The sequence below is a fragment of the Anastrepha ludens genome, chromosome 6 (assembly GCF_028408465.1).
Source record: "Anastrepha ludens isolate Willacy chromosome 6, idAnaLude1.1, whole genome shotgun sequence".
NCBI lineage: Eukaryota > Metazoa > Arthropoda > Insecta > Diptera > Tephritidae > Anastrepha > Anastrepha ludens.
In genome coordinates this window covers 123,304,256-123,328,955 of record NC_071502.1, presented here as the reverse complement: position 1 = coordinate 123,328,955, position 24,700 = coordinate 123,304,256, and the positions used below count along the sequence as shown (strand labels likewise).

At 37.6% G+C, this 24,700-nt stretch overlaps 2 protein-coding genes across 2 annotated transcripts; both read left to right on the top strand.

Moving 5' to 3' along the window:
- Positions 1 to 1,554: 1,554 nt before the first annotated feature.
- Positions 1,555 to 12,977, top strand: LOC128867283 (uncharacterized). Its single transcript, XM_054108392.1, has 4 exons — positions 1,555 to 2,783; positions 2,868 to 3,301; positions 11,258 to 12,371; positions 12,438 to 12,977. Exons 1-4 carry the CDS (start codon positions 1,709 to 1,711, stop codon positions 12,875 to 12,877), a joined length of 3,063 nt encoding a protein of 1,020 aa, XP_053964367.1. The 5' UTR covers positions 1,555 to 1,708; the 3' UTR covers positions 12,878 to 12,977.
- A 483-nt stretch (positions 12,978 to 13,460) lies between these two features.
- On the top strand, positions 13,461 to 16,607 carry LOC128868183 (probable cytochrome P450 6a13). Its single transcript, XM_054109991.1, has 3 exons — positions 13,461 to 13,602; positions 13,672 to 14,795; positions 15,990 to 16,607. Exons 2-3 carry the CDS (start codon positions 13,688 to 13,690, stop codon positions 16,415 to 16,417), a joined length of 1,536 nt encoding a protein of 511 aa, XP_053965966.1. The 5' UTR covers positions 13,461 to 13,602; positions 13,672 to 13,687; the 3' UTR covers positions 16,418 to 16,607.
- The last annotated feature ends 8,093 nt before the right edge of the window (positions 16,608 to 24,700 follow it).

Below are 24,700 nucleotides of genomic sequence, written 5' to 3'. Positions count from 1 at the left end.
TGATTGTTAACCAAATGTTAAAAAAAAAAGATAATTGAATATATTAACGGAAACAGTAATAATTCTCTTAAGTTGTGGTACAAAATCCAATTTTTTTTTTTGAAATTTGAAAATTTTTCGAAATTTTTTTTTTAAAAGATCATTTTTTCGAGTGGTCCACACCGGTCCACTTGAAATCAACATGAGTGATGTAGCCACATATTTCAGCTATGATCTCAAACTGAAACCTGTTGCGCAAAGTTGCGCAAATTAAAAATAATGTAGCTTTTGTGCATTTACCCACAGGCAAAACGTTACATATGGCTTATGCAATTTTGTGTAAAAGACAGAAAAAGACATCACAGACCCCATCAGCATTAAGAGACAACTAAAAAAAAAACAAATTGTATTAAAAAAACAAAATTTTTTTTTAATATTATTACAATATTAATATGATATATGTGTATATAACACTATATACAATCAAATTATATATAAGTTCAAAAGTCGAATGGGATTATTGGTGGATATTCCTAAAACGGGTGGTAGTGGAACGACAAATGATGGGAACACGGCTCGCAGGTTTTTTAGTGATCCTGAAGTATCATCAGAAATTACTGGAATTGATATTCATTTAGTCAAGCGGTTTGCCACTATTTTACAAACATTATCGTCTGGTCTTGATATTAATATTGAAGCATTTCAAAAATATGCCCTTGATTCTGCTAAACTATTTGTCCAACTATATGATTGGTATTACATGCCGGCTTCCGTGCACAAAATATTAATTCATGGGAGTTTAATTATTAAACATGCTTTGCTGTCTATTGGCCAACTCTCCGAAGAGGCTCAGGAAGCACGCAATAAGGATTTGAAAAACTTTAGACAAAACAATACACGAAAAATGTCGAGAACTGACACAATGACAGATTTATTAAATGCTTTGCTTTGTTCATCAGATGTAGTTATAATATCAAAAACTAAGGTTCCGAAAAACAAACCAAAACCATTTTCAAAAAAGGTTCTTGCGCTTTTAAATTTGAAAAATGATCCAGCCTCAGAAAACAGCTCATCAGAAACCGAGGATTCTGAATCATAAAAAAAATTAAAAATGAAAAACAACAAAACAACTAAATATCCAAAAACAATTTAAAAACTAAAACAAAAAAAATTTTTAAATTAAAAATAAAAAAAAATTTAAAATTAAAAATAAAAAAAAATTTAAAAATTAAAAAAAAAAAATAAAAATAAAATAAAAAAAAATCTAAAACAAAAAAAAATGGCGAGAGAATAACCTTACCGTAAACCTCCACGTGGTACTCTCTGGGGTCGTGGAAAATGTAAAAATGAACTCACCAGCTAATTACGGAAGTAAAAATGTATTTCTGTTATAGTATTCAATGAATTTAAAATTTGCTAAAACTAAGGTCAGAGTCGTCATCACTGATCCTTAAAACCCCTAAATATATATTTTCAGCTTAATTAAATGAGTTTTTGAATTTTGTCCGCCAACGCCTTCTGGTCGGACCACTGTGCAATGGCACGATTCCCCTTTCACAACACAACCTTAAAAAACGCTAAGTCACTTGCTTAAATAAAAGCTCACGAATTCGGCAGTTAAATATCACATTACCGCATAAAGACTTCTTCAGTTCTAATTCAAATGTTCATTAGTTGAGTTGATTTGCCGTTTTCAACTTTTTTGCCAAAAACAAAATCAAAAACAAAAATGAGTGTGTTCCTCGCTATGCTAATCCTCAGCATTACACTGCTGGTAGTTTTCCTCAAGTTTCGTCATGGCTACTGGCGTCGTCGTCATATACCGCATAATGAGCCAACCTTTCCAATGGGTGATTTCCAAGAATGGCGCAAAACAAAATCGTTTGTGGAAATTTTTGTGCCAATCTATCGGAAATTCAAGGGCACTGCTCCCTTTGCCGGCTTCTTCCTAGTATTCAGGCCAATCGCTCTTATATTGGATATTGAATTGGTGAAAAATATACTCATCAAAGACTTTAATAACTTTCGCGATCGCGGACTCTTTTACAATGAGAAGAATGATCCGCTGACGGGCCATCTTTTCGCCTTGGACGGCGCAAAATGGCGCAATTTGCGTCAAAAACTCTCATCGACTTTCACCTCTGGTAAGATGAAATATATGTATCCCACCATCATCAAAGTGGCAGAAGAATTTCTCAAGGTTGTGGAAGAAAAGCAAGCAACAGCTACTGATGGCGTAGTAGAAATGTATGATTTGCTGTCACGTTTCACTGCCGACGTGATTGGCACATGTGCTTTTGGCATCGAGTGCAATAGTCTGCGCAATCCGAAAGCCGATTTCGTGGTAATGGGTCAAAGGGCGATCGTCGAAAATCGGCACGTAAAATTCATAGACACCTTAATAGAGGCTGCTCCCAAGCTGGCACGTGCGCTAGGCATGCGTAAGTTGCCACAGGAAGTGCATGACTTCTATATGGGCATAGTGCATGATACCGTCGCATACAGAGAAAAAAATCAAGTGACGCGTAATGACTTAATGCAACTTCTAATGGAACTGAAAAGTAAAGGCCCAAAGGATGGTGGACTAACAGTGAACGAGATTGCCGCACAAGCTTTTGTTTTCCTCTTCGCGGGCTATGAGACCAGCTCGTCTACTATGAGTTTCGCACTCTATGAATTGGCCAAGCAGCCAGACATACAGGACAGATTGCGCACAGAGATCAATGAGGTGCTTGAGCGGCACAACAACGCCTTCACCTATGAAGCAATGCTGGATATGCACTATCTGGATCAGGTATTCTCGGGTGAGTAAGCTCTTGCAAAATATTAGTATAAACGCTTTGCGAGTGTATTTGTCTATTTAATTCCGAATTTGTTTACATTTTCAGAGACTTTGCGGAAGTATCCAATAGCGCCACATCTGACACGCCAGGCTCAAGCCGATTATAAAACTAACGATCCACGCTACACAATCGAAAAGGGCACAATGGTCCTCATACCTACTTACGCTATACACTATGACCCTGAGTACTATCCCGATCCAGAGAAATTCGATCCTGAACGTTTTTCTGATGCGGAAATAAAGAAACGTCCAGCCTGTACCTGGCTGCCGTTCGGCGATGGACCACGAAATTGCATTGGTTTACGTTTTGGCAAAATGCAGGGATTCATTGGGCTCACCTATTTACTGAAGAACTTCAAGTTTACAGTTTGTAAAGAAACTGACGAAAAGTTGCACTATATGAAGGAGAAAATTCTTCTGCACTCATTGAATGGCGTAAAATTACGTGTCGATCGTTTAAACCAACGGCCTATGATGCTTATTTAAAAATATTTTGCTACATATTTTTATTGAGACAATAAATTACTAATTTGTAAGGTCATTTATAAAATTGCTGACTCATTCACAAATATGCCTAATCATTTTAAGATTAGTAAACAAAGCAACAAGTAGTTTGGTTTGTAAATATGATTTTTATGAATATTGCCTGGTCTTTTGAGTTCGCTGTGAATGTATTGAAAGCTCAAAAGTTCAAACACTTAAACACTATGGTCTTACTCACAAAGATTAAATTCAAACTCAATTGCTCAGTGGTGATGTTTCGCCCTCAATGGGGAGAGACATCATCGGCGGCCACAGATATTCTGCCATTGAAGCAAAGTAAAGAGAGAACTCATTTTGCTAGTAGTCTCATCACTCTCTTACAATACTCACGAGGCATAGGCTAGACATAACCATACAACAAAATACTATACAAAAATAAAAACAATTCAAAAATGTTGACAGAAGATTGTGAGTTTTACACATGTGTGTATATATGCTTGTAAGTACATATGTATATAAGGCATTGGGCCACGGTTTACGGATGATCGAAGTGAGCGGAAAACGTAGTGGGTCAATTGCTTTAAAGGCATATTAAGCAGGCTCGACCAGTTTGAGATGTTTTAAATATTTTTTGTACCATTTTAAATTAAAAGCTTTATTTGCATACTGAACAAACCTCAATAAAACTGAACAAGCCGATGTATTTTCGTTCCTGTAATCAGAAAATAGTCCTTAGTCACTATTACTTATATATACCTTCTGCTCAAATATGAACGAGACGTTATCAATAAAACGGTCTGCGGATGACATATGGCAAAAATAAATTTTTAGTTTTTTGGTAGGACTGTTATAAGCTTACATGGCAAATTTCAGCGTGATATGTCACATAGTTTGTTTTCTGTGCTACTGTAAACAAGTCAAGCTCGAGTGTGTTCTTCGAATTCTCTTTTATGACTTCAATTGTCTCAAAATGTTTTCCACGGAGCGGCAGACAACCTATGGGGACTCTGCTCTATCGCGTGCACGTGTTTTCCAGTGGTATAAATCGTTCAAAGAGGGCCGTACATCGGTTGAAAACTTGCCTCATGAACGTCGTCCAACAACATCAGTAAACGACGAAAACATTGGAAAAGTAAAGGAAATTGTGCTTGAAAATCGCACAAATCGCAAAATCGGTTAACGCTGAATATTATTTAGACGTTTTAAAGCGTTTGCGCGAGAACATTCGTCTTAAAAGGAAGGAATTGTGGGACAACAAGTCATGGTTCTTGCATCACGATAATGCACCAGCTCACACACCACGTCTTGTTCGCGATTATTTGAACAAAAATAATGTTAATATCATTCCGCAAGCACCGTATTTACCTGATATGGCTCCATGTGACTTTTTCCTGTTTCCCAAGCTCAAGTTGCCGCTCCGTGGAAAACATTTTGATACAATTGAAGTCATAAAAGGGAATTCTAAGAACACACTCGAGCTTGACTTGTTTACAGTAGCACAGAAAATAAACTATGTGACATATCACGCTGAAATTTGCCATGTAAGCTTACAGCAGTCCTACCAAAAAACAAAAAATTTATTTTTGCCATATGTCATCCGCGGACCGTTTTATTTGATAACGTCTCGTTCATATTTGAGCAGAAGGTATATATATCTATATATATATATATAATTGGCGTGCACCCTTTTTGGGTGTTTGGTCGAGCTCCTCCTCCTAATTGTGTGCGCCTTGATGTTGTTCCACAAGTGGAGGGACCTACAGTTTCAAGCCTACTCCTAACGGCAGATATTTTTATGAGGAGGTTTTTCATGGCAGAAATACACTCGGAGGTTTGCCATTGCCTGCCGAGGGGCGACCGCTATTAGAAAAATGTTTTTCTTAATTTTGGCGTTTCAGCGAGATTCGAACCAACGTTCTCTCTGTGAATTCCGAATGGTAGTCACGCACCAACCCATTCGGCTACGGCGGCCGCTATTACTAGTCATTATTACTTAACTGATGTAAAACCGGAATATGCTGATGTGTGCAGATATGCATGTTCATATTTTCCTAAACCTAATAGTTATGCTAAAATCTTTAATGTTTTAATAAAAAATTATAGATCAACTAGATATCCCAGATATGTCTCCGAATCTTGACATTTTTCAAGTAGCGAAAATAACGGGACTAGTTCATATGTATCCCGAAATAATTTTTTTTTTCGATTCCTTAGTAAATACTAGGTGCGCAACTAAGTTTCCGCTATTTGTCGATACATGCCGCCAGCGCAACGAGAGCTACAAAAACTTTATGGAGATGCTGCTTTAAATGAAAAAACCTGCCGAAATGGGTTCCGTCGCTTCAAAGAAGGTGATTTTTATGTTGACGACCATCCGCGTGAAGGAAGGCCAAAAACTTTCGAAGACGCTGAATCGGAGGCATTGCTCAATAAGGATCCCTGTCAAATGCAAGAAGAGCTTTCTTCAATATTAGGAGTTACCCGCCAATCCATTTCCAAGCGATTGCATGCTTTGGGAATGATTTAGAAACAGGGGACCTGGGTTCCTTATGAGTTAAAACCAAGGGATGTTGAACGTCGTTGTTTTCTTTTGTGAACAACTGCTCCAGCGACAGAAGGGAAGGATTTTCTTCATCGCATCGTGACGGGTGATGAAAAAGGGATTCATTACAGCAATTCGAAGAAAAGAAAGTCGTGGAGACTGCCCGGTCATGCTTCTACGTCGTCGTCTCGGCCGAATATTCACGCTGCGAAGGTTATGCCATGTATTTGGTGGGACCAAGTTGGTGTTATTTATTATGAACTGCTAAAACCAAGCGAAACTATCACTGGGGATCGGTATCGACTTCAATTGATGCGATTGAGCCGAGCACTGCGCGAGAATGGGCCGCAATACGCGGAGAGGCATGAACAAGTGATGGTACAGCATCACAACGCTCGACCTCACGTAGCTCAACCCGTTAAAACCTACCTGGAAACACTAAAATGGGAAATCCTACCCCATATTCTACAGATATTGCGCTAGTCGATTACCGCCTGTTTCGATCGATGGCATATGGTTTAGCTGACCAGCAGTTCCATTCATATGAAGGCATCAAAAAATGGCTTGATCCGTGGATAACCTCAAAAGATGAACAGGTTCACCGCGACGGTATACGAGATCTACCAGAAAGATGGGGAAAAATAGTAGCCAGCGATGGGCAATACTTTCAATGATTCACTTGCAACCATTTTTTCAGAATAAAGTTGTATTTTCAGAAAAAATAGGGAAACCTTAGTTGCGCAGCTATAAGTAGTGCTTTTAGACAAATCCCGAAATTCCAGAATTTCGGAATCGGCAATACCGTTTATTGTGATATTTTAAAAACAGTATTTTATACCTATAATTCTGCACACTTATGTATTCCTACTTTTAATCCCTAAGGCATCTTAGAAATGTTTAGAAATCTGGAAAAATATTTTTCTGAATACAGGAAAAAGGATATATTTATTTCATAAAATAACCAATCCTAAAATTAAAAACCATGTAATTGATTCAAGGTCAAATAGTATTGGGTTAGTAAAATTTAAAAATGCAGATAAATCTTCATATACAAAAAATATACCAAAACGAGCATAAAAAGTAAGAAGTCTGTCCTATTAAAAAAAAAGCGCCTATAAGTACAGAGTCTAAATACTTGGAAAGAATCAGCCTGCAGTTGTCGAACCTTCTGAAAGTTCCTTCAAAAAAGAAGTGAGATTACATTTGCACTTGCGGCAATATTCAAGAATTCTTAGGCAACTCACTATTCAAGACTCAAAAGTGTAGGAATTTTTTAAGTTCTAGTTATTTGCACACTACTAAAGGTGCGCTCTTCAGCTGCAAGAGAAAATGAGGGCATGCCTAGCAACTGGCACCCTGTATACTCGTAATAGCACCGTAAAAGTTCGGGTAATTCTTTATTATTAATTTACATTGAAATATAAAGTTATACTCAATTGTGTTCAAAGCTTAGACGCTTGAAAATAATTGTAGTGCAGATGTAGGCATCTCACATTGATGAGTCAAAAACTTTTACTGTATTTGACACTTTATTCCTGAAATTATTCACATAGTACCACTGCTAAAGTTAAAAAAAAATTACTTTTGCCACAAAGCAACCGTAAACGATTATTTTCTAGTAATTGAAGAGATTTGGCACTAACCGCATAATTTTCTTTGCCATCCGTGTTGGGAAATATCATCAATTTGGAACTAAATTCTTTTTATTCTCCCAACTCGTCTCAAATGTTTAATCTGAATTCATTTTCGCACATACCTTCACGCATCCTATATTACGCCACACCCGGGTGCGCACACGCCTGTACGCGTGTTCAAGTTTTTAAGAACCCAATTTAGCCACACCTACTCGTGCATAAGGGCTGTCCCATCGTAATGACCTTTACACGGACGGGCAGACTGTTTGATATGCAGGACAAATCTAAACTCAATAGAACTTGTCATGCAAAGATTTTTGCTAGCAAAATGCCAATCTCATTTGCATGAAGGGCATTTGCTTTCCATAGATAGCATGAGCCAGCCACCAGGTGCACGAATGAATAGAATTAGTGAATAAGGAAGGGCGACGCTGAAGTGTTGGGATTAAGGTTTGTAAATAGTGCGCAAAAGTATGCAAAAGGAATGGAAACATATTGTGGTCTTGAAAGAAAACGCATATCATTCGATCGCATAATAAATTGATTTCGGAACATGCTGAGTCATTTTTAAAATCAGCAAAATTATTAATTGTACTCGTAATAAAATATCTCAGCTGATGCTCTCCCTAAAAATGTTGACGCAAATATTTTCATTCGATTTTGCTTAAGATTATGGAACATATCTCGTATATGTATTTAAATCATTGTCTATACAAGTTTGAGGTGTTTTCATGTAAAATAAATTCCTCTGGCGATTTTCGCTTTAATTGTGAAATTAATATAATTAAGACCATCCAAATTATTTTTTTTCTCCCAAGCTGGCCCGACCCGACTAATTTCGTGATTTTGAATTTTCGACGATTAACCTATTAATCTTCGAAGTTCTCATTGCCAGTACAAAATCGCCTTCATAATATGTATATGACTCACGAAAGCATCGGGCGGAAAACGCTCGGTAGTTTTTGTTTCACCTAATGCCATAACTTTTAGGGATTACTGTGGATTGAGATGGCATAGATACAAGCATGTAATAGTAGCTACAAAATTTGTTTTTACATCAAATAATTTTTTAAAAAGGCATATCAAAAAAATCATGTCTTGGTTGAGCTTGAGCCCCAACACTCTCGCCATATTTTGGGGTGCCCACCAGAATTTCTTCCAATGTTTGGTCTTTCTACCATAACAATTTTTGCTATACGTTGACCTTCCACTCTTTGATTTTTGATTCCCTGCGTTTCTTTCTGCTTCATCTGATAACTTCTTGTGCGTCGCATATTTGTTGGAAAGACTCCAATTCGATACAATTCACGTAAATCTTACTATAATATTTTTTCGAACTATTTTGGGGCAAGTCTTATATAATAAATTTTATATATCTAATGGAAAAACAGTGCCGATTTTTGGTTCTTATAATAAAATATTATTTTTTTTTAATATATTTTTTTTATAATTCAATTTTTTTCCAACATAGTTTTTTATAAACTAATTTATAACAATAAAAGTTGGATATTTCCGATGGAAAAAGAGTACCGATTTTTTTTTATGTGACACACCCTAATGTGTATTACCTCTGCACGCCAATGTTCTTCGCAAAAGTACTTTCAACTTTATTTTAATCCCTTTCTTCTGCCGCTTCTGCTCCTTTCGTTATCTTTCACTGATCTATGTTGCAGTTCAATTATGACCTGTTTCAATCACATGGCAATCATAAAGAGTGGTTAAGTTTAAAAGGCCGGTATTGATTTTAAATAAATACAATTTTTTTTAAGAAATTATTATCCTTTCTCTTTATTGTGATAATATTGGTATAGCTCAATTATGTATGGAATAAAATGTTGACCAAATGGCCGCCGGCAGCACACCTCCATCCGATGGTCCAAATTTTCGATGCCGCTGAGGTATAATTGAGGTTCTATGCCGTTAATGTGCCGAATTATCTCATCCTTTAGCTCTTGAATTATTGCTGGCTTATCGACGTACACCTTTTCTTTCAAATAATCCTAAAAAAAGAAGTCCAGCAGTGTCGTGACGTTTAGGTGTGGTTCACATTCAACATCGGCCCCTGAAATTTAACCACCATTTATAACAATAATTTCAAATAACCTTAAACATCTCCATTCAACAAGAAATATGTTCAACTTTCATTTATTACATATTACATCACTCTAAAGTTCATTTGTAATATGGCAAGTGTATATGTGTGTGTACAGTTTGTTGTACTTCATGTCAGTGCTCACTTTGTGCAAGGACAACATTTGCACCCTCAACTCCCCATTGTTTCTCTTCAAATGCTGTTAAAAGTCATTGTAGCAATGTATATATTTTTATTGTTGCTCTGCGTAAAAAATTGCTATTAAAGATATATTAGCTTAAGAGAAATTTACTTTTGGCTTGGCACTAACGTTCTACAACAACAACAGGTAATATAGAGCAAGTGTTGTGTGTCAGCCTGTGTCGATGCAGGTGATCCAAAGTAAACGAGCTGCACATTAACTAATCTGTCGCAATCGGTTTTCAGACTTTACGCATTTTCTTCATTCTGTGGCCGTTTTAATTGCACTTATCCTTTTCTCTTGTCTGCTGATTCCCACACCGGTTGCTGCTACTGCAAGAGCAAATTAAATAAAAGTGTAGATGTAATTACTTGAGAATTTTGTGTTTATTTATGTGATAGATTTCCAACTGCTGCTACTGAGGTAAGCAACTTTTTGAATACATTGTAATTGTAAAGGGTGGTTGTACCGAGTGTAGGACACTTGATAGATATTTTGGGTTGGAGACAGCGTTCCCTTTCACAGAAGTTTTTCTCCTATTTTTGTTCTAAGAGCATATTTTCCTACAGCAGAAATTTCGAATGCTTACTGAGTATAACAAAGAGAATCATTGGCTTTGCAATCGACCATGAAAACTGAATGTCTCAGATGAAAGTCGCTCTTTGTAGATGGATGATAAAGCCACTAAACACTTTTCTTTTGAAATTATCACTGGCACGATAACTTTGGCCCGCCAAAATGGTGTGACTCTTAATGCATCCAAATATGGAATGAAAGGACAGAGAATCAATTAAAATAAAGCAAACGCATAGTTCGAAGAAAAATGAATTTAGTTTCAATGAACGTTTAACGTAAGTAGTAACTGTATCACTAAATGTGGCACCCTTTATCTTTTATCAACAAGTGAGAAAGAATGGTAAAGAGACATTATGGTAATTTCATCATTTTACGAAAGCTCTACCAAACGCGAATTAAGTTATCTGGCAGCAAATATACATTTTCTTTTACCACTCGAAAAGCGCTAACTTCATTATTTAGATTTTCTAGTCAGAAATGGAAGCGCGTTATATTTATGAGCTCAGTGAAAGAAAGTTCTAAGATTTATTAACATCGCTAAGGGAAAGTGTACGAAAACGAGAATAGTATTGACTCATTAGTCTATCTTGTCATCACGCTATTCAAAACGGCGTTCTCAACTTAGCCTCTTTCTACAAATTAAGCCGCACCGGCAAACAAAACTTGCTCACAACAGCATGCGGCTGAGATCATTAGAGGATGATTAGAATATAGGAGAGTTTTTGGTTTTCTCCCTACTTTTATTTGTTATTGTTTGATTGTCTCAAACGGCCCTCAGTTACTGGCCAAAATATTATTTAACGCGCGATTTCATAAGTTGCATAAGTCAGTGAGAGCCAAGCGCTAAAAGACAATCAAATCGCAAACGCGCGCCACTTTGCATTTGTGTTTAATATTTTTGCAATAAATGAAGCAAAATTAAAAGAAGAGAATGCTTCTGCTTCTGATACTCATTTGCGTCGCGTTAACGCTCGTAATGACTGCGCTCCAATGGCACTACACTTATTGGCAGCGCCGTGGTGTGCCTCAGGTGTCGCCTCGTTATTTGGTAGGGAAGATTCAGCGCGCCACTGGCGGCCAAGTGCAGCTGCGTCACTTCAATCAGCGTCTCTACGGAGTGTACAAAAATAGTCACCCCTTTGTGGGCATGTATATCTTCTTTACGCGCGCCGCACTTATACTCGATCTGGATGTGATCAAAGATATTTGCATTAGTAAATTTTCTAATTTCCAAGATCGCGGCGTTTTCTCAAATCCACGCGATGATCCACTCACAGGTCATCTTTTTCGTTTAGAGGGTGAGCAATGGCGTGAAATGCGCAACAAACTGACACCCGTGTTCTCGTCGGGCAACATGAAATACATGTTTCCCACAGTGGTGAAAGTGGGTAGTGAGTTGGCGCACGCTTGCCGGGTGGCACTTGCAAATAGCCCTCAAAAAGCGGAGCTAGAGCTGAAGGAGCTTTGCGCGCGCTACACCACCGATGTCATTGGCACTTGTGCCTTTGGCATTGAATGCAATAGTCTGCGCGATCCACAGGCTGAGTTCAGGCGACGCGGGCATGCCGTCTTCGCCGAGCCGCGTCACTCACAACTCGTGCAAACATTCATGTTGATGAATCCAGATTGGGCGCGTCGTTTACATTTGAAGTTCTTTCCCGATCACATCATACAATTCTATGTGGATGTTGTGCGTCAGACAGTGGAACTCCGAGAGCGTGACAAAATCAAACGCAATGATTTTATGGACTTGATGATCGGCTTGAAGGCAGAGGATGAGCGGTTAGCATTGAAAAGTGATGGCATTGACCTCTCGCAGGGCTTGACTCTCATGCAAATAGTGGCACAAGCGTTCGTCTTTTTTGTGGCCGGCTTTGATACCTCTTCGACAACCATGTCGCTATGTCTCTATGAACTCGCATTGAACCCGGCAATACAGGAGAAGGTACGAAATGAGATCGAACGAGTGCTGAAATCGCATGATAACCAGCTCAGCTACGAAGCATTAAATGAAATGCAGTATCTGGATCAAGCGCTGGATGGTGAGTAGGAATTAGATATAACAGTGAAAAAGGACATATATTTTTAATGTATCATCTTCACTGTAGAAACTCTCCGCAAGTACCCCGTGGTGCCATATCTCGTGCGCAAAGCCAAGGAGGACTATTTGGTTCCCAACACCAACGAAGTTATCGAGAAAGATTGTCTAGTGGTATTACCTCTCCACGCCATACATCATGACCCCGAGCTTTATCCTGAGCCGGAAAAGTTTGATCCGGACCGTTTTAAGCCGGAAGTGACGCACGAGCGGCATGCAGCGGCTTATATGCCATTTGGAAAAGGTCCTCGCGCCTGCATTGGTTTGCGTTTCGGCAAAATGCAGGCGAAAATTGGACTAGTCAATTTGCTACGTCACTTTAAGTTCACCAAGTCAGCACGCACTCAAGTGCCACTGGAGTTCAACGAACGAATTTTTCAAATATCAGCCGCTAGCGGCATATATTTAAAAGTGGAGGCTTTGCTTGCGAACAGAGAAGGTGTAATATAAAATATTTCTTTAATTTACTTAAACCGATAATCATTAAATTATTAAAGTATTGTAAAATAAGAATTGAATATTTTATATTAAATTTGAAAATATGTCTTCATATATGGTTTTTTAAGTAGCAAAGGGTTCATAAGTAATATATGAAAACAGAGTTGTATTGTCAATAAACTTTTTTTATCAGTTCTGCGGTATTAATGATTTTGATAACTTTGCCCGGACGGATGAGTTAATGCCTTCATATCGTTTACCGCTCGCACGGTGTCGTAATCCAATTAAAATAAGTTTTTTCTGGAACAAATATGCAGAAACTACTATTGGCTTTTTTATCTAACATTGCCAGTACTTCATTGGAGGAACTTCTGTAAGTAAATAAAAAAGTGTACCCCGCTTTCCTTGATATTTCAATGTTTGCTGTAATGACATTTCATGAAATAAAAATAATTATATTTTGGTTCACAGCTGAGCAACCGCAAATATTTCGCCTAATAAAAATGTCTAACACTCATATCTTGACGTGCAGAGCTTTTGCAATTCCACACATTCCAACACACGTCCGAGTGCAAGCAAAAATATTCGCCAAGCGCTTTATGCAAAAAGCGAAGCAAAGCCAAGAGAATTTGAATAAGAAAATTGCATTCTCAATAGTAGTTGCAGGCGGTCAGTCGGCCAACGTAGTTAAGGCTGGGAAATATATGCTTTCAAATTGTTGCATTTACTTTACTCCGGTGAATTTACAATTCAATTCCCTTAAATATCTAAACTAAGTTTTTAACTACATTATTTTTTATTTACAGAAGACTCTAGGCCAACATGTCTATTGCGGTCTTCTGTACGCTGCTAGCCGCAGTCGTCGCCACGCTGTACTTGAAGTTGCGTCACCATTACAGCTATTGGGCGCGTCGCGACGTACCACACGAAGCGCCAAAATTCTTCGTCGGAAATATGAGCGGCGTCGGCACACTCTACCATTGGAAAGATATAAACGAGCGCTTATACAAACGTTTCAAGGGTCAGTCGAGTATAATTGGCGTCTACACTTTCCTCCAGCGTGCCGCCTACATCATCGACCCCGATCTTATCAAGGCCATTTTAGTAAAGGATTTCAATTGCTTCACCGACCGTGGACTCTTTCACAATGTACGCGATGATCCGCTTACCGGTAATCTGCTGTTTTTGGATGGCGAGCAGTGGCGCGTACTGCGTCACAAGCTGTCGCCCGCTTTCACCACCGGCAAGATACGTTTCATGTTCCCCACTCTAGTAACGGTGGGTGAGCGACTTATTGGAGCTTGTCAACGCATAATGAATATAAGTGAGAGCGTGGAATTGAAGGAGCTCTGCGCACGCTACACCACCGATGTGATCGGTGAGGTGGCTTTTGGCATTGAATGCAACAGCTTGAAGGATCCGAATGCGATATTTCGGCGCATGGGACGCGATATTGTCGAAAAGCCGCGTCATTCGCTATTCGTGCAGGCATTCATGTTCACAGATCCAAAACTAGCGCGTCAATTGCGTTTGAAAAACTTTCCCGATGATGTAGCCGAGTTTTTTATGGGCGTGGTGCGCGAAACAACAACGTTTAGAGAAGCGCATGGCGTGAGTCGCAATGATTTTATGGATATGATGTTGGAGTTGAAAGCGCAGCGTGACCGCTTGGGAAATGCGGATATCAGAGAGGATGATCTGACGAACGGTTTAAATATCGAGCAAGTGGCAGCACAAGCGATGGTATTCTACTTGGCGGGCTTTGAAACCTCATCCACCGTTATGTCATTCTGCATTTACGAATTGGCGCTACAACCCGATTTGCAAGAGAAATTGCGCGCAGAAATTTTCGCGGTTTTGGAAAAAACCAATGGGCAGGTGACCTATGAGGCGATCAAAGAAATGGTTTATCTGAAAAAAGTGATAGCAGGTGAGCAGCAATGTGTTGTTTAGATTATATTTTTACACTGGCGCGCATAACCGACTATTTTTTTTTACAAATTTTTTTAGTTAAATTAAAAATAAATTACATTTTTTTATTATTTTTGTTTTTTAATCTAGCGCGTGTTTTAACCAAAATAATATACATCAATCAAACTTTCAAATTTTATACATTGATTAAAAAATGTTCACCTAAATTTTAAAATTTTTATTTTGAATTTCTAAAAAATGTTTGGATAGGCAGTTTTATACCGCCTTGAATTTATTATAAGTAAATCTAGTCTAACTTTACAGCAGCTGAAAAATCGCGGTTATTCTTTTAATTTTCTTTTTTTTTTTGCTGACGGCTTTTTACAATTTATTCTATCACTTTATTTTACCAAACTAAATTTCTTGCGGAAAATAATGCGCAGGAACACTTGCAAAAAAAAATTAAAAAATCAACGCCAGTTTTTATAACTTGCAATTAATATAGAAGAAATTACAAAGAAATTTGGGCTTCATAAAGATTCTAAAATATTTAGAAAAAATCTCCAGTTATGCTCGCCAGTGTATTTGAGCACCGCGCTAAATATCTCTAGCACAACCAGTTTTCACATTTTATTTGTTTCTTATCCAATTTTAATATGATAAAAAATACGTGTAGTTCATGCTCCCATAAAAATCATATAAACCCAATTTTCACACTTTATACCAATTAAAAAAAAATGTATTGTATAAAAATACGTATCAAAATTTCATGCTTTTTAATCAAAGCATTTAGTAAAATTTAGAGTGTTTAGTTTTATGGCATATTGAATTTTTATATAACAAAGTGTAAGCGACTTAAAAATTGCGTTGATTTAAATGTTTGTTTTGCGCCGACCTTTTGCAATTTCTCTATGTGAGGAGAGTCACCGAGAAAAAATGTGAAAAATCAACACGATTTTTGAGCAATTTCAAATCGCAAAAATTTTCTAGAAATCCTGATTGGAAATTTTTATATTCTACAATATTTTGAAGAGAATTTTGAATTTCTTTTTTAATTTGCGTGAAAATTTAATTTATATGGTTTTTATAGTAAAATGTGCAACATTTTCATTAAAATTAAATGGCGAGCAAATAAATTGTCAACAATTGTCTTGTGCTATGTTTACAATAATATAATATAATAATGTTCCACCACTTACTAATTTACATGCAGAAACGCTCCGCAAGCACCCCGTCATACCGCACCTGGTACGCCTCACCACCGCAGACTATTGCATACCCAATACCGATTTCGTGCTGGAACGTGGCATGCGCATCTTCATACCCATAGACGCGATACATCACGATCCAGAAATCTTCCCCGAACCAGAGAAATTCGATCCCGAACGCTTTACTCCAGAGGCTATTGAAAAGCGCCATCCGTTTGCCTATTTACCCTTCGGCGAAGGTCCAAGAAATTGCATCGGCATGCGTTTTGGTGAATTGCAAACCTCGATTGGGGTCATACAATTGCTGCGCAATTTCAGATTCAAACCATCTGCGCGTACCAAAGTGCCAATGGTGTATGCGAAGAAGAGTTTCCTAATCGCCGCCGAAGGTGGCATACATCTGGCAGTGGAAAAGTTGGAGGTAACTATTTGAGCGAACGTGGAAGCGTGTGAGGCCTCTAAGATACTTATTTCTGTAAATTAAAGCAATTACAACTTTTATTTAAAAATCAGTCCGCGTTGTTAAGAGCCCTTAGCGGATATTTTAGCGTTAAGTACAGGTGTTTTAGAATTGCGTTGAATAACGCTTCAAATATTGATAAATAAATGTAAGTGCTCTATTATTTAGATTATTTTCGTTTCTTAACAACCTTTCATTATACTTTTGTTGCGCATATGAAATGATTACATTGATATTCACTATCTTTAATTAGTTGTTGTTTACTATCTGGCGTTCTATGAGCAAATTATTTATTGTCGATATAAAAAGAATCAACTTTTAATAGAAAAATAGAAATGTTTGTGAACGAAGTGATTTGCTTTTTTGACCATATACATACAAACGTCTACACCCGCAGCTTTGTATAAATTAAAAGCTCTTGCGCTGTCTAGCAGCCGGCTCCAGTTTTATCTCATTAAGTTCACTCAGCTAAGAATTAAATTTGTTTTTTTTTTCACGCTATGTTTCACTTATATATGAGATCCATATACAAGTTAACACATCCGGTCAGACAAAGTCAACGACTGCAGTTCTGCACGATCAGCAAAGCTGCAACAATGTTTAATGCCAATTATGCCAAACTCCACAATATGTTGCCGTCAACATTCCATGCGCCGTCGCGACGTTGAAACATAATCCATTCAGCATAATCGCTGACACAGCGATTATAGGTCAGGGCTAGCTTATGTTAAGAATATTTTGTCATTTATATTTCAGTACGGATTTGACCAATAAACGAACAAATAATAATTCTATTTCGCTGATTTAACTTCGTGCAGAGATCACAAGTGAACAGTCCGAGCATATTAATTATTAACTGGCGCCCAACTGGCAGAACCTGCTCATCAAAGAAATCTCAAGCAAGGAGGCAACATCGTTGGATCGACATCGTTGGACTTGCAGACGGGATAAACAGACGAAAAAGGAGAGCTACAATAACATATAAAAACCATAGTTTTAAAGAAATGTGAGTAGAGTGCTTATTTAAAGTAAATAAATACAAAAATTTAAACAAAAAGTGTTTGTAAAGTGTCTTTGCGACGGAAAATTTTTGAATTAAATTGAAAATCTTATGAGTAAAGAAGAGGTATATGACCTAGAAATAGAGGAACTAATAAAAGATATAAAAAACAAACTAGTGCCGGAACAAACAAAAAATAAAATGGCAGTGAGTGAAGAAAATCTGAAAGCGCTGCTCGAGTATGCAGTAAACAGTGCATTAGAAAATCAAGCGCAATTATTTGAAAGAAAAATGGAGGAAATGAGAAACGAGTTTAGAAATGCAACAGTGTCCGTACCCGAGGTTGAAGTGTTTAAAGATGCAGAAATTATTGTAGGTATTAAATGTGACGAAACACTGGACATAATAAAATCAGTACCAGACTTTGAGGGAAAAATCGAGACTTATGTTTCGTGGCGGAAAGCCGCACACACTGCATATAAAATCTTTGAAAATTATGTAGGAAGCTCAAAGCATTATCAGGCGCTGGGTATAATTAGGAATAAAATCAAAGGCCCTGCTGATATGGTATTGTCGTCATACGACACACCACTAAATTTTAAAGCAATTATCAATAGACTTGACTTTACATACGCCGATAAACGCTCCATCTATATAATCGAGCAAGAGTTGTCCGTTCTACGTCAGGGAACCCTGACAATAACCCAATATTATGAGGAAATTGAAAAGAAATTAACATTACTCATAAACAAAGCAATTATGACTTACGATTCTACTTTGGCTGCTTCTCTAAACGAAAAATACAGAGCAGATGCATTGAGAGTCTTCATTTCAGGCACAAAGAAATCTCTCAGTGACATTCTATTTTCAGCAAGGACAAAAGCTTTGCCATCAGCACTGGCACTTGCACAGGAAGTTGAATCTAATCATGAACGCTTCCAATTCGCTAGTAGTTTTGCTAGGAATAATGAAGAAAGAGCTCAGCGTCAGGAACAGAGACAGCAAAGGCAGCCCACTGTAGAAAGGACCCCAAACCATGTAAAAACTCCATTTTACAAACAAAAAACCCAAAACAATAGCCCGAATATAAAACAAGAACCACCACAACCTATGGACGTTGACACTTCATCTCGGTTTAAAAGCACGAAAAAGCAGTGTTCTCTAGACTTTACCCATACCCATTAGGAGTATCAGAGTTTGTCAATAACGAAACTAACGACATGCTGAGAAACAATATTATCAGACCATCTAATTCACCGTATAATAATCCGGTGTGGGTAGTAGATAAAAAGGGTCTAGACGAACAAGGAAATAGGAAAAAACGCCTTGTAATTGACTTTAGGAAACTTAATTCAAAAACTGTTGATGACAAATACCCTATACCGAACATTGTAGCTATTCTCTCAAACCTTGGTAAAGCCAAATATTTCACGACACTCGATCTGAAATCAGGATTTCATCAAATACTTCTTGCAGAAAAAGATAGAGAAAAAACTGCATTTTCTGTAGGAAATGGGAAGTATGAATTTTGCAGACTTCCCTTTGGTTTGAAGAATGCCCCCGGAATTTTCCAACGAGCAATTGACGACGTACTTAGAGAACAGATTGGGAAGTCATGCTACGTCTACGTGGATGACGTGATCATATTCTCTGAAAATATGCAAAATCATGTTCACCACATCGCCTGGGTACTAGATAAATTGTATAACGCTAACATGAGGGTATCACGGGAAAAATCTCACTTTTTTAAAGAAAAGGTCGAGTATCTTGGATTTGTGGTCTCCCGTGGCGGTATAACAACTAATCCCAGCAAAGTTGAAGCACTTAGCAAATTTCAACAGCCTACCAACCTGTTCCAAGTTAGATCATTCCTTGGTCTAGCGAGCTGTTACAGATGCTTTATAAAAAATTTTGCATCTATAGCCAAACCATTGACAGACATGCTAAAGGGTGATAATGGTAAAACAAGTGCAGGACAATCGAAAAAAATTCCTGTTAACCTTGATGAAAAGCAGATAGCCACCTTCGAGAAATTAAAGAATATCTTAAGCTCCGAAGATGTAATGCTCCTATACCCTGATTACCAGAAGCCATTCGATTTGACGACAGATGCTTCGTCCTCTGGCTTAGGCGCCGTTTTGTCACAAAACAAGAAGCCGATAACCATGATTTCCAGGACTTTAAGAGACAACGAATTAAATTTCGCCACAAATGAACGTGAGCTACTTGCAATAGTGTGGGCCCTAAAATCCCTAAGAAACTATTTGTACGGTGTAAAAAATTTAAGTATTTATACCGATCATCAGCCACTAACATTTGCAGTCTCAGACAAAAACACTAATGCAAAAATTACGAGATGGAAATCCTTTATCGATGAGCACAACGCTCAAATTTTCTACAAGCCCGGTAAAGAAAATTTTGTCGCCGATGCTCTATCAAGACAAAACCTTTACGCTCTCGAAGAAGATGCTCCATCAGACTTAGCCACTATGCATAGTGAGTTGTCATTGACATACACTATCGAGTCTACTGAAAAACCGATTAATTGTTTCAGGAACCAAATAATTATTGAAGAAAGCACTATAGCTTCTGAAAAAATTATTATTATGTTCGGACAAAAAACAAGACATATCATACACTTTTCGAATAGAGAAAACTTAATAGAAAAAGTGTGTGATGCGGTTAAAAAAGAAGTAGTGAATGCAATCAAATGCGACCTGCCGATACTAGCATTTATACAAAACAAGCTAGTTGAGACTTTCCCTTCAACCAAATTTTGTCACTCAAATAAATTGGTCATCGATGTTCATGATAGGAATGAGCAAAAAGAAATCATAGTCGCAGAACATGGCAGAGCACATAGAGCAGCGCAAGAGAATATAAAACAAATTCTCCAAGACTATTTTTTCCCAAAAATGACCCGTCTAGCAAACGAAGTAGTTGCAAATTGTAAGACTTGCAGCAAAGGAAAATATGACCGACACCCACAAAAACAGTACATTGGCGAAACGCCAGTCCCTAATCAAGTAGGAGAAATTCTCCATATTGACATTTTTTCTACAGATAAAAAGTATTTTCTAACCAGTATTGATAAATTTTCTAAATTTGCCATTGTTCAGCCCATAGCTTCCAGAACGATAATAGATATTGAGTCCCCCATCTTACAGCTCATGAATTTCTACCCTAATACTAAAATTATCTACTGCGATAACGAACCATCACTGAATTCAGGAACAATAAGGTCTCTTTTAAAAAACCGGTTTAATGTTGATATTGTAAATTCGCCACCACTACATAGTACTTCAAATGGACAGGTAGAAAGATTTCACAGTACTCTTGCAGAAATTGCCAGATGCTTGAAATTAGAAAAACAATTAAATGACACTACTGATATTATACTTCAGGCAACAATAGAATACAATAAATCAATTCACTCAGTCGTTAATAAAAAACCAATCGACATAATTCATGCCTCCCCACCAGAATTCGAAGCAGAAATAAGAGAAAAAATATCTAAAGCGCAAGATCTGCTACTGAAAAGACAAAACGCGGACAGAAGAAATAGAACTTTTCAAATAGGCGACAAGGTACTTATGAAATTAAATAAAAGACTTGGTAACAAGCTAACTCCTTTGTTTGAGGAAGTCATTGTGGAAGCCGATTTGGGGCCAACGGTTCTTATAAAGGGGAGGGAGGTACACAAGGATAACATAAGATAAGAAAAAAATAATTATCCTTCCAGTACTTATTCTGCTCTGTATCTTATCTTTACTAGGGTTTGGATTCTTCGCCTTCTACTTCTAGTAGCAGCAGCAGCTGGAAAGATTATCAATTACTCGAACTCGGACTATATTCCCATCATGGACGGAAACGTAGTTATTTGGGAAAATTTTAAAATTTTAAGACATTCTTCTAATCTCACAATGTACTCGGAAATTGCCGAGGAAACTAATTCACTTATGAAACATTTCCCACAGTCTCATATGAGACAAATTCTTGAATCAGATTTAGGTCATATTAGGACACTGCTAGAAACGGTTAATATTCACCATAGGCAAGCTAGGAGTATAAATATTTTAGGAACAGCTTTAAAGATAGTAGCAGGAACTCCCGACTTTGATGACTTCGAAAATCTGAAATTTCACCAGCAAAAACTAACTGACTCAATTGAACAACAGGCAGTTATAAATACAAAAGTACAAGAAAAAATTAATAACTTAACAGAATCCGTAAATAAAATAATTAGATTTGCAAAAGAGAAACAGATCGATACAGGAAACCTCTATCAAGCATTACTCACAAGAAATAGAATTATAATCTCTGAACTCGAAACATTAATGTTGTCTATTACACTCGCAAAGATTCAAATTATAAACCCAACAATTCTTGACTCTAATGACCTAAGTCAAATTTTAAATGAGCACTCTACAAATTTAACTATAACAGATTTAATTGAAATAGCCTATGTAAAAGTCTTTTTAGATCATAATTTTGTACACTTTCTTATCAAGTACCCAAATCCTAGCGTAATATGTAAGAAAATAACCATATTCCCTGTTCAACATAATGGAACGATACTTGACCTCGAAGAAAATAACAACGTCGCAGATTGTAGTAACAATATCTTAGCAATTGGAAACTGCACCGCTACTCTCACCTCTACATTCTGCAAACAGCTGAAATCAACAACTTGTGCGCAGCAACTACATTCTGGAGGTATAGCACACTGTAAGACTCGTCCCAGCCACCTGCAGCCGCTGATGGTAATTGACGATGGTATCATCGTTATCAACGAAGCTACAGCTACAATACAGATGAATAGCAACACGGATAGAGTCATCCACGGCACACACTTGCTGACGTTTGATGAGGAAATCTACGTGAATGGGTCTCTCTTTGAAAATACCAAAAACATACTCAGGCGTCATCCAGGCCCAGCAATATCGGCAACCCTAAACATAACTGGCCACCGAGAGATTTTAAGCATGCCCTATCTTCAGAGGCTGAACTTTGAGAATCTTCAGTATATTGGAAACATCGAAAAAAAACTGTCAATATGGCCTATGATGTTTGCAGCATCTCTTGTCACTCTGATCATCGGTCTCGTCGTCTTCAAGGTTCATCAAAAATGCAAAGAGAATAAACAACAAATCTCGATACGAGCTGTCATCGACACTTTGAGGAAAACCGAGGACGGCCTTCAAACTAGTGAGGGAGGAGTTAACACATCCGGTCAGACAAAGTCAACGACTGCAGTTCTGCACGATCAGCAAAGCTGCAACAATGTTTAATGCCAATTATGCCAAACTCCACAATACGTTGCCGTCAACATTCCATGCGCCGTCGCGACGTTGAAACATAATCCATTCAGCATAATCGCTGACACAGCGATTATAGGTCAGGGCTAGCTTATGTTAAGAATATTTTGTCATTTATATTTCAGTACGGATTTGACGAATAAACGAACAAATAATAATTCTATTTCGCTGATTTAACTTCGTGCAGAGATCACAAGTGAACAGTCCGAGCATATTAATTATTAACTTACACAGTATCAGTTCAAAAGCGACTTACAAACAAACATGCGTACTCACACATGTCTCTACAGAAAGAATTCTTTGTTAAAAAAGCTTCTCTCTCTTCCAACATTCGCATAATAAATAACAAATGTGTGGTTTGGAAGCTTCGCACACACATTGATACACACATACGAGTAAATAAATATTTACATACATACGCATGTAAAAGTAAGCAGAGAACAAGTAAGCAGAAGTAATTGGCTACGAATGAGCTGAGCAAAACAAAATTAACAAAAACAAATCTCAAATGTGAGTGGGGCACAATAAAAGTTCGCTTATGATTTAATTTTTTTTTAATACACTGCACCAGAGCATTTTTTAGCAGAGTAACGAGCGCACACTGGGATATTTGGTGGTAAAAATTGTCTTTTACTACCAATTTAAATAAAATTCTGCGATGAAATTCTTCGTCTTTAGTAAAAAATAAGCTGAAACAAAAATACAAAAACAAAACAAATGTTTGTTTCAGCTGTCAAGAAAGTGTTTTTACATAACTATTTTCGACATCGTTTGCTAAAATGATTTGATATTCCGTTATCTCACTGAGTTGTTCCACATGCGTTCGTAATCAATCCAAGGGTGATAGGATTACCAGGTTGGGCCATTAGCAGCCTCAAAACATTAGCAGCCAATCTCTCTTGACAACAAGTGCCACTTTGGATTAATTACATAATTGAGTAGTTAAGTCCTCTCTCGAAGAACAAAACTAACACTTTAGAAAGCTCTTATTGTGCCCATCTTAGCGTATGGCGCAGAAGCTTGGCGATGACAACGTGCAATTGTCCAAAAGTCTTCCGCAGAATCATCCTTCTAGAGAGACTCTCCGTTGGACTTCAAAGCTGACATTATTATCGGTAAGAATACTGATTCCTAAATACACGAAGTTTCTTACAACTTCACAATCATTGCTGTCAACAGTGACGTGGGTATGCGAGTGCGCCGACTGTTTGTTTGAAGACAGGAGGTACTTTGTCGTGTCCTCGTTGAAGACCAGAGCTACAAAAAGAATAACTGCCTGTAAAGTATTTTACATCCTAACTTCAGGCGAATTTAGCAAAAAAAAAAAATGAAGCATAACTATTTACGAGTAAAAAGCAAGATAAGTTGACTTTCAGAATTAATTTAAGGTATTGACCGCGACCTTTCACTGAGCGTCAGTGATGTGAAAAAGAAAACCTAAGTAGTGTTTAAGGGAAGCAAAGTGGCTTAGAACAGGATTGATAGATGCCTTCAAAAAGCAAATGTACCAGATATTTAGGTAGGGAGGTAAGATGGCAAGAGTACCCCAGGTACACTTCAAGTAGCACTTACATGCCGTTTTGATACCATAATGTGGACCACTATATGTGAAAACATTTAGGGTAGAGAAAAACCGTCTACAGCCATCCAGTGCTGTTGATGTAGTGGAGGAGAGAAAAGGGATCTAGGCTGGAGAATTTCTACAAGTCATCCCCAAAGGGCATTTGCACAGAAAGTGTTCCACAGTCTCTTTCTCTGCAGAATCCCCACAGCTTCTGCAATAGGGGTTGTACGGAATTCCAAGCTTCTCCGCATGAGTGCCGATCACCCAGTGACCAGTGAACATCGCAATGAGTTTGGAAATTGAATGGCGGGGCATTCCCATCACCTTAAACGTTCTGTTTCTGTCGTATTGAGACCATAGTGTTTTCGAAATAG

Bases quoted from the DNA above. Each gene is read 5' to 3' on its own strand.
- LOC128867283 (XM_054108392.1), top strand. From the start codon at position 1,709: ATGAGTGTGTTCCTCGCTATGCTAATCCTCAGCATTACACTGCTGGTA. The intron at 2,784-2,867 runs GTGAGTAAGCTC...TTACATTTTCAG, and splicing joins TCTGGATCAGGTATTCTCGG to AGACTTTGCGGAAGTATCCA. The intron at 12,372-12,437 runs GTGAGTAGGAAT...TCTTCACTGTAG, and splicing joins TCTGGATCAAGCGCTGGATG to AAACTCTCCGCAAGTACCCC.
- LOC128868183 (XM_054109991.1), top strand. From the start codon at position 13,688: ATGTCTATTGCGGTCTTCTGTACGCTGCTAGCCGCAGTCGTCGCCACG. The intron at 14,796-15,989 runs GTGAGCAGCAAT...ATTTACATGCAG, and splicing joins TCTGAAAAAAGTGATAGCAG to AAACGCTCCGCAAGCACCCC.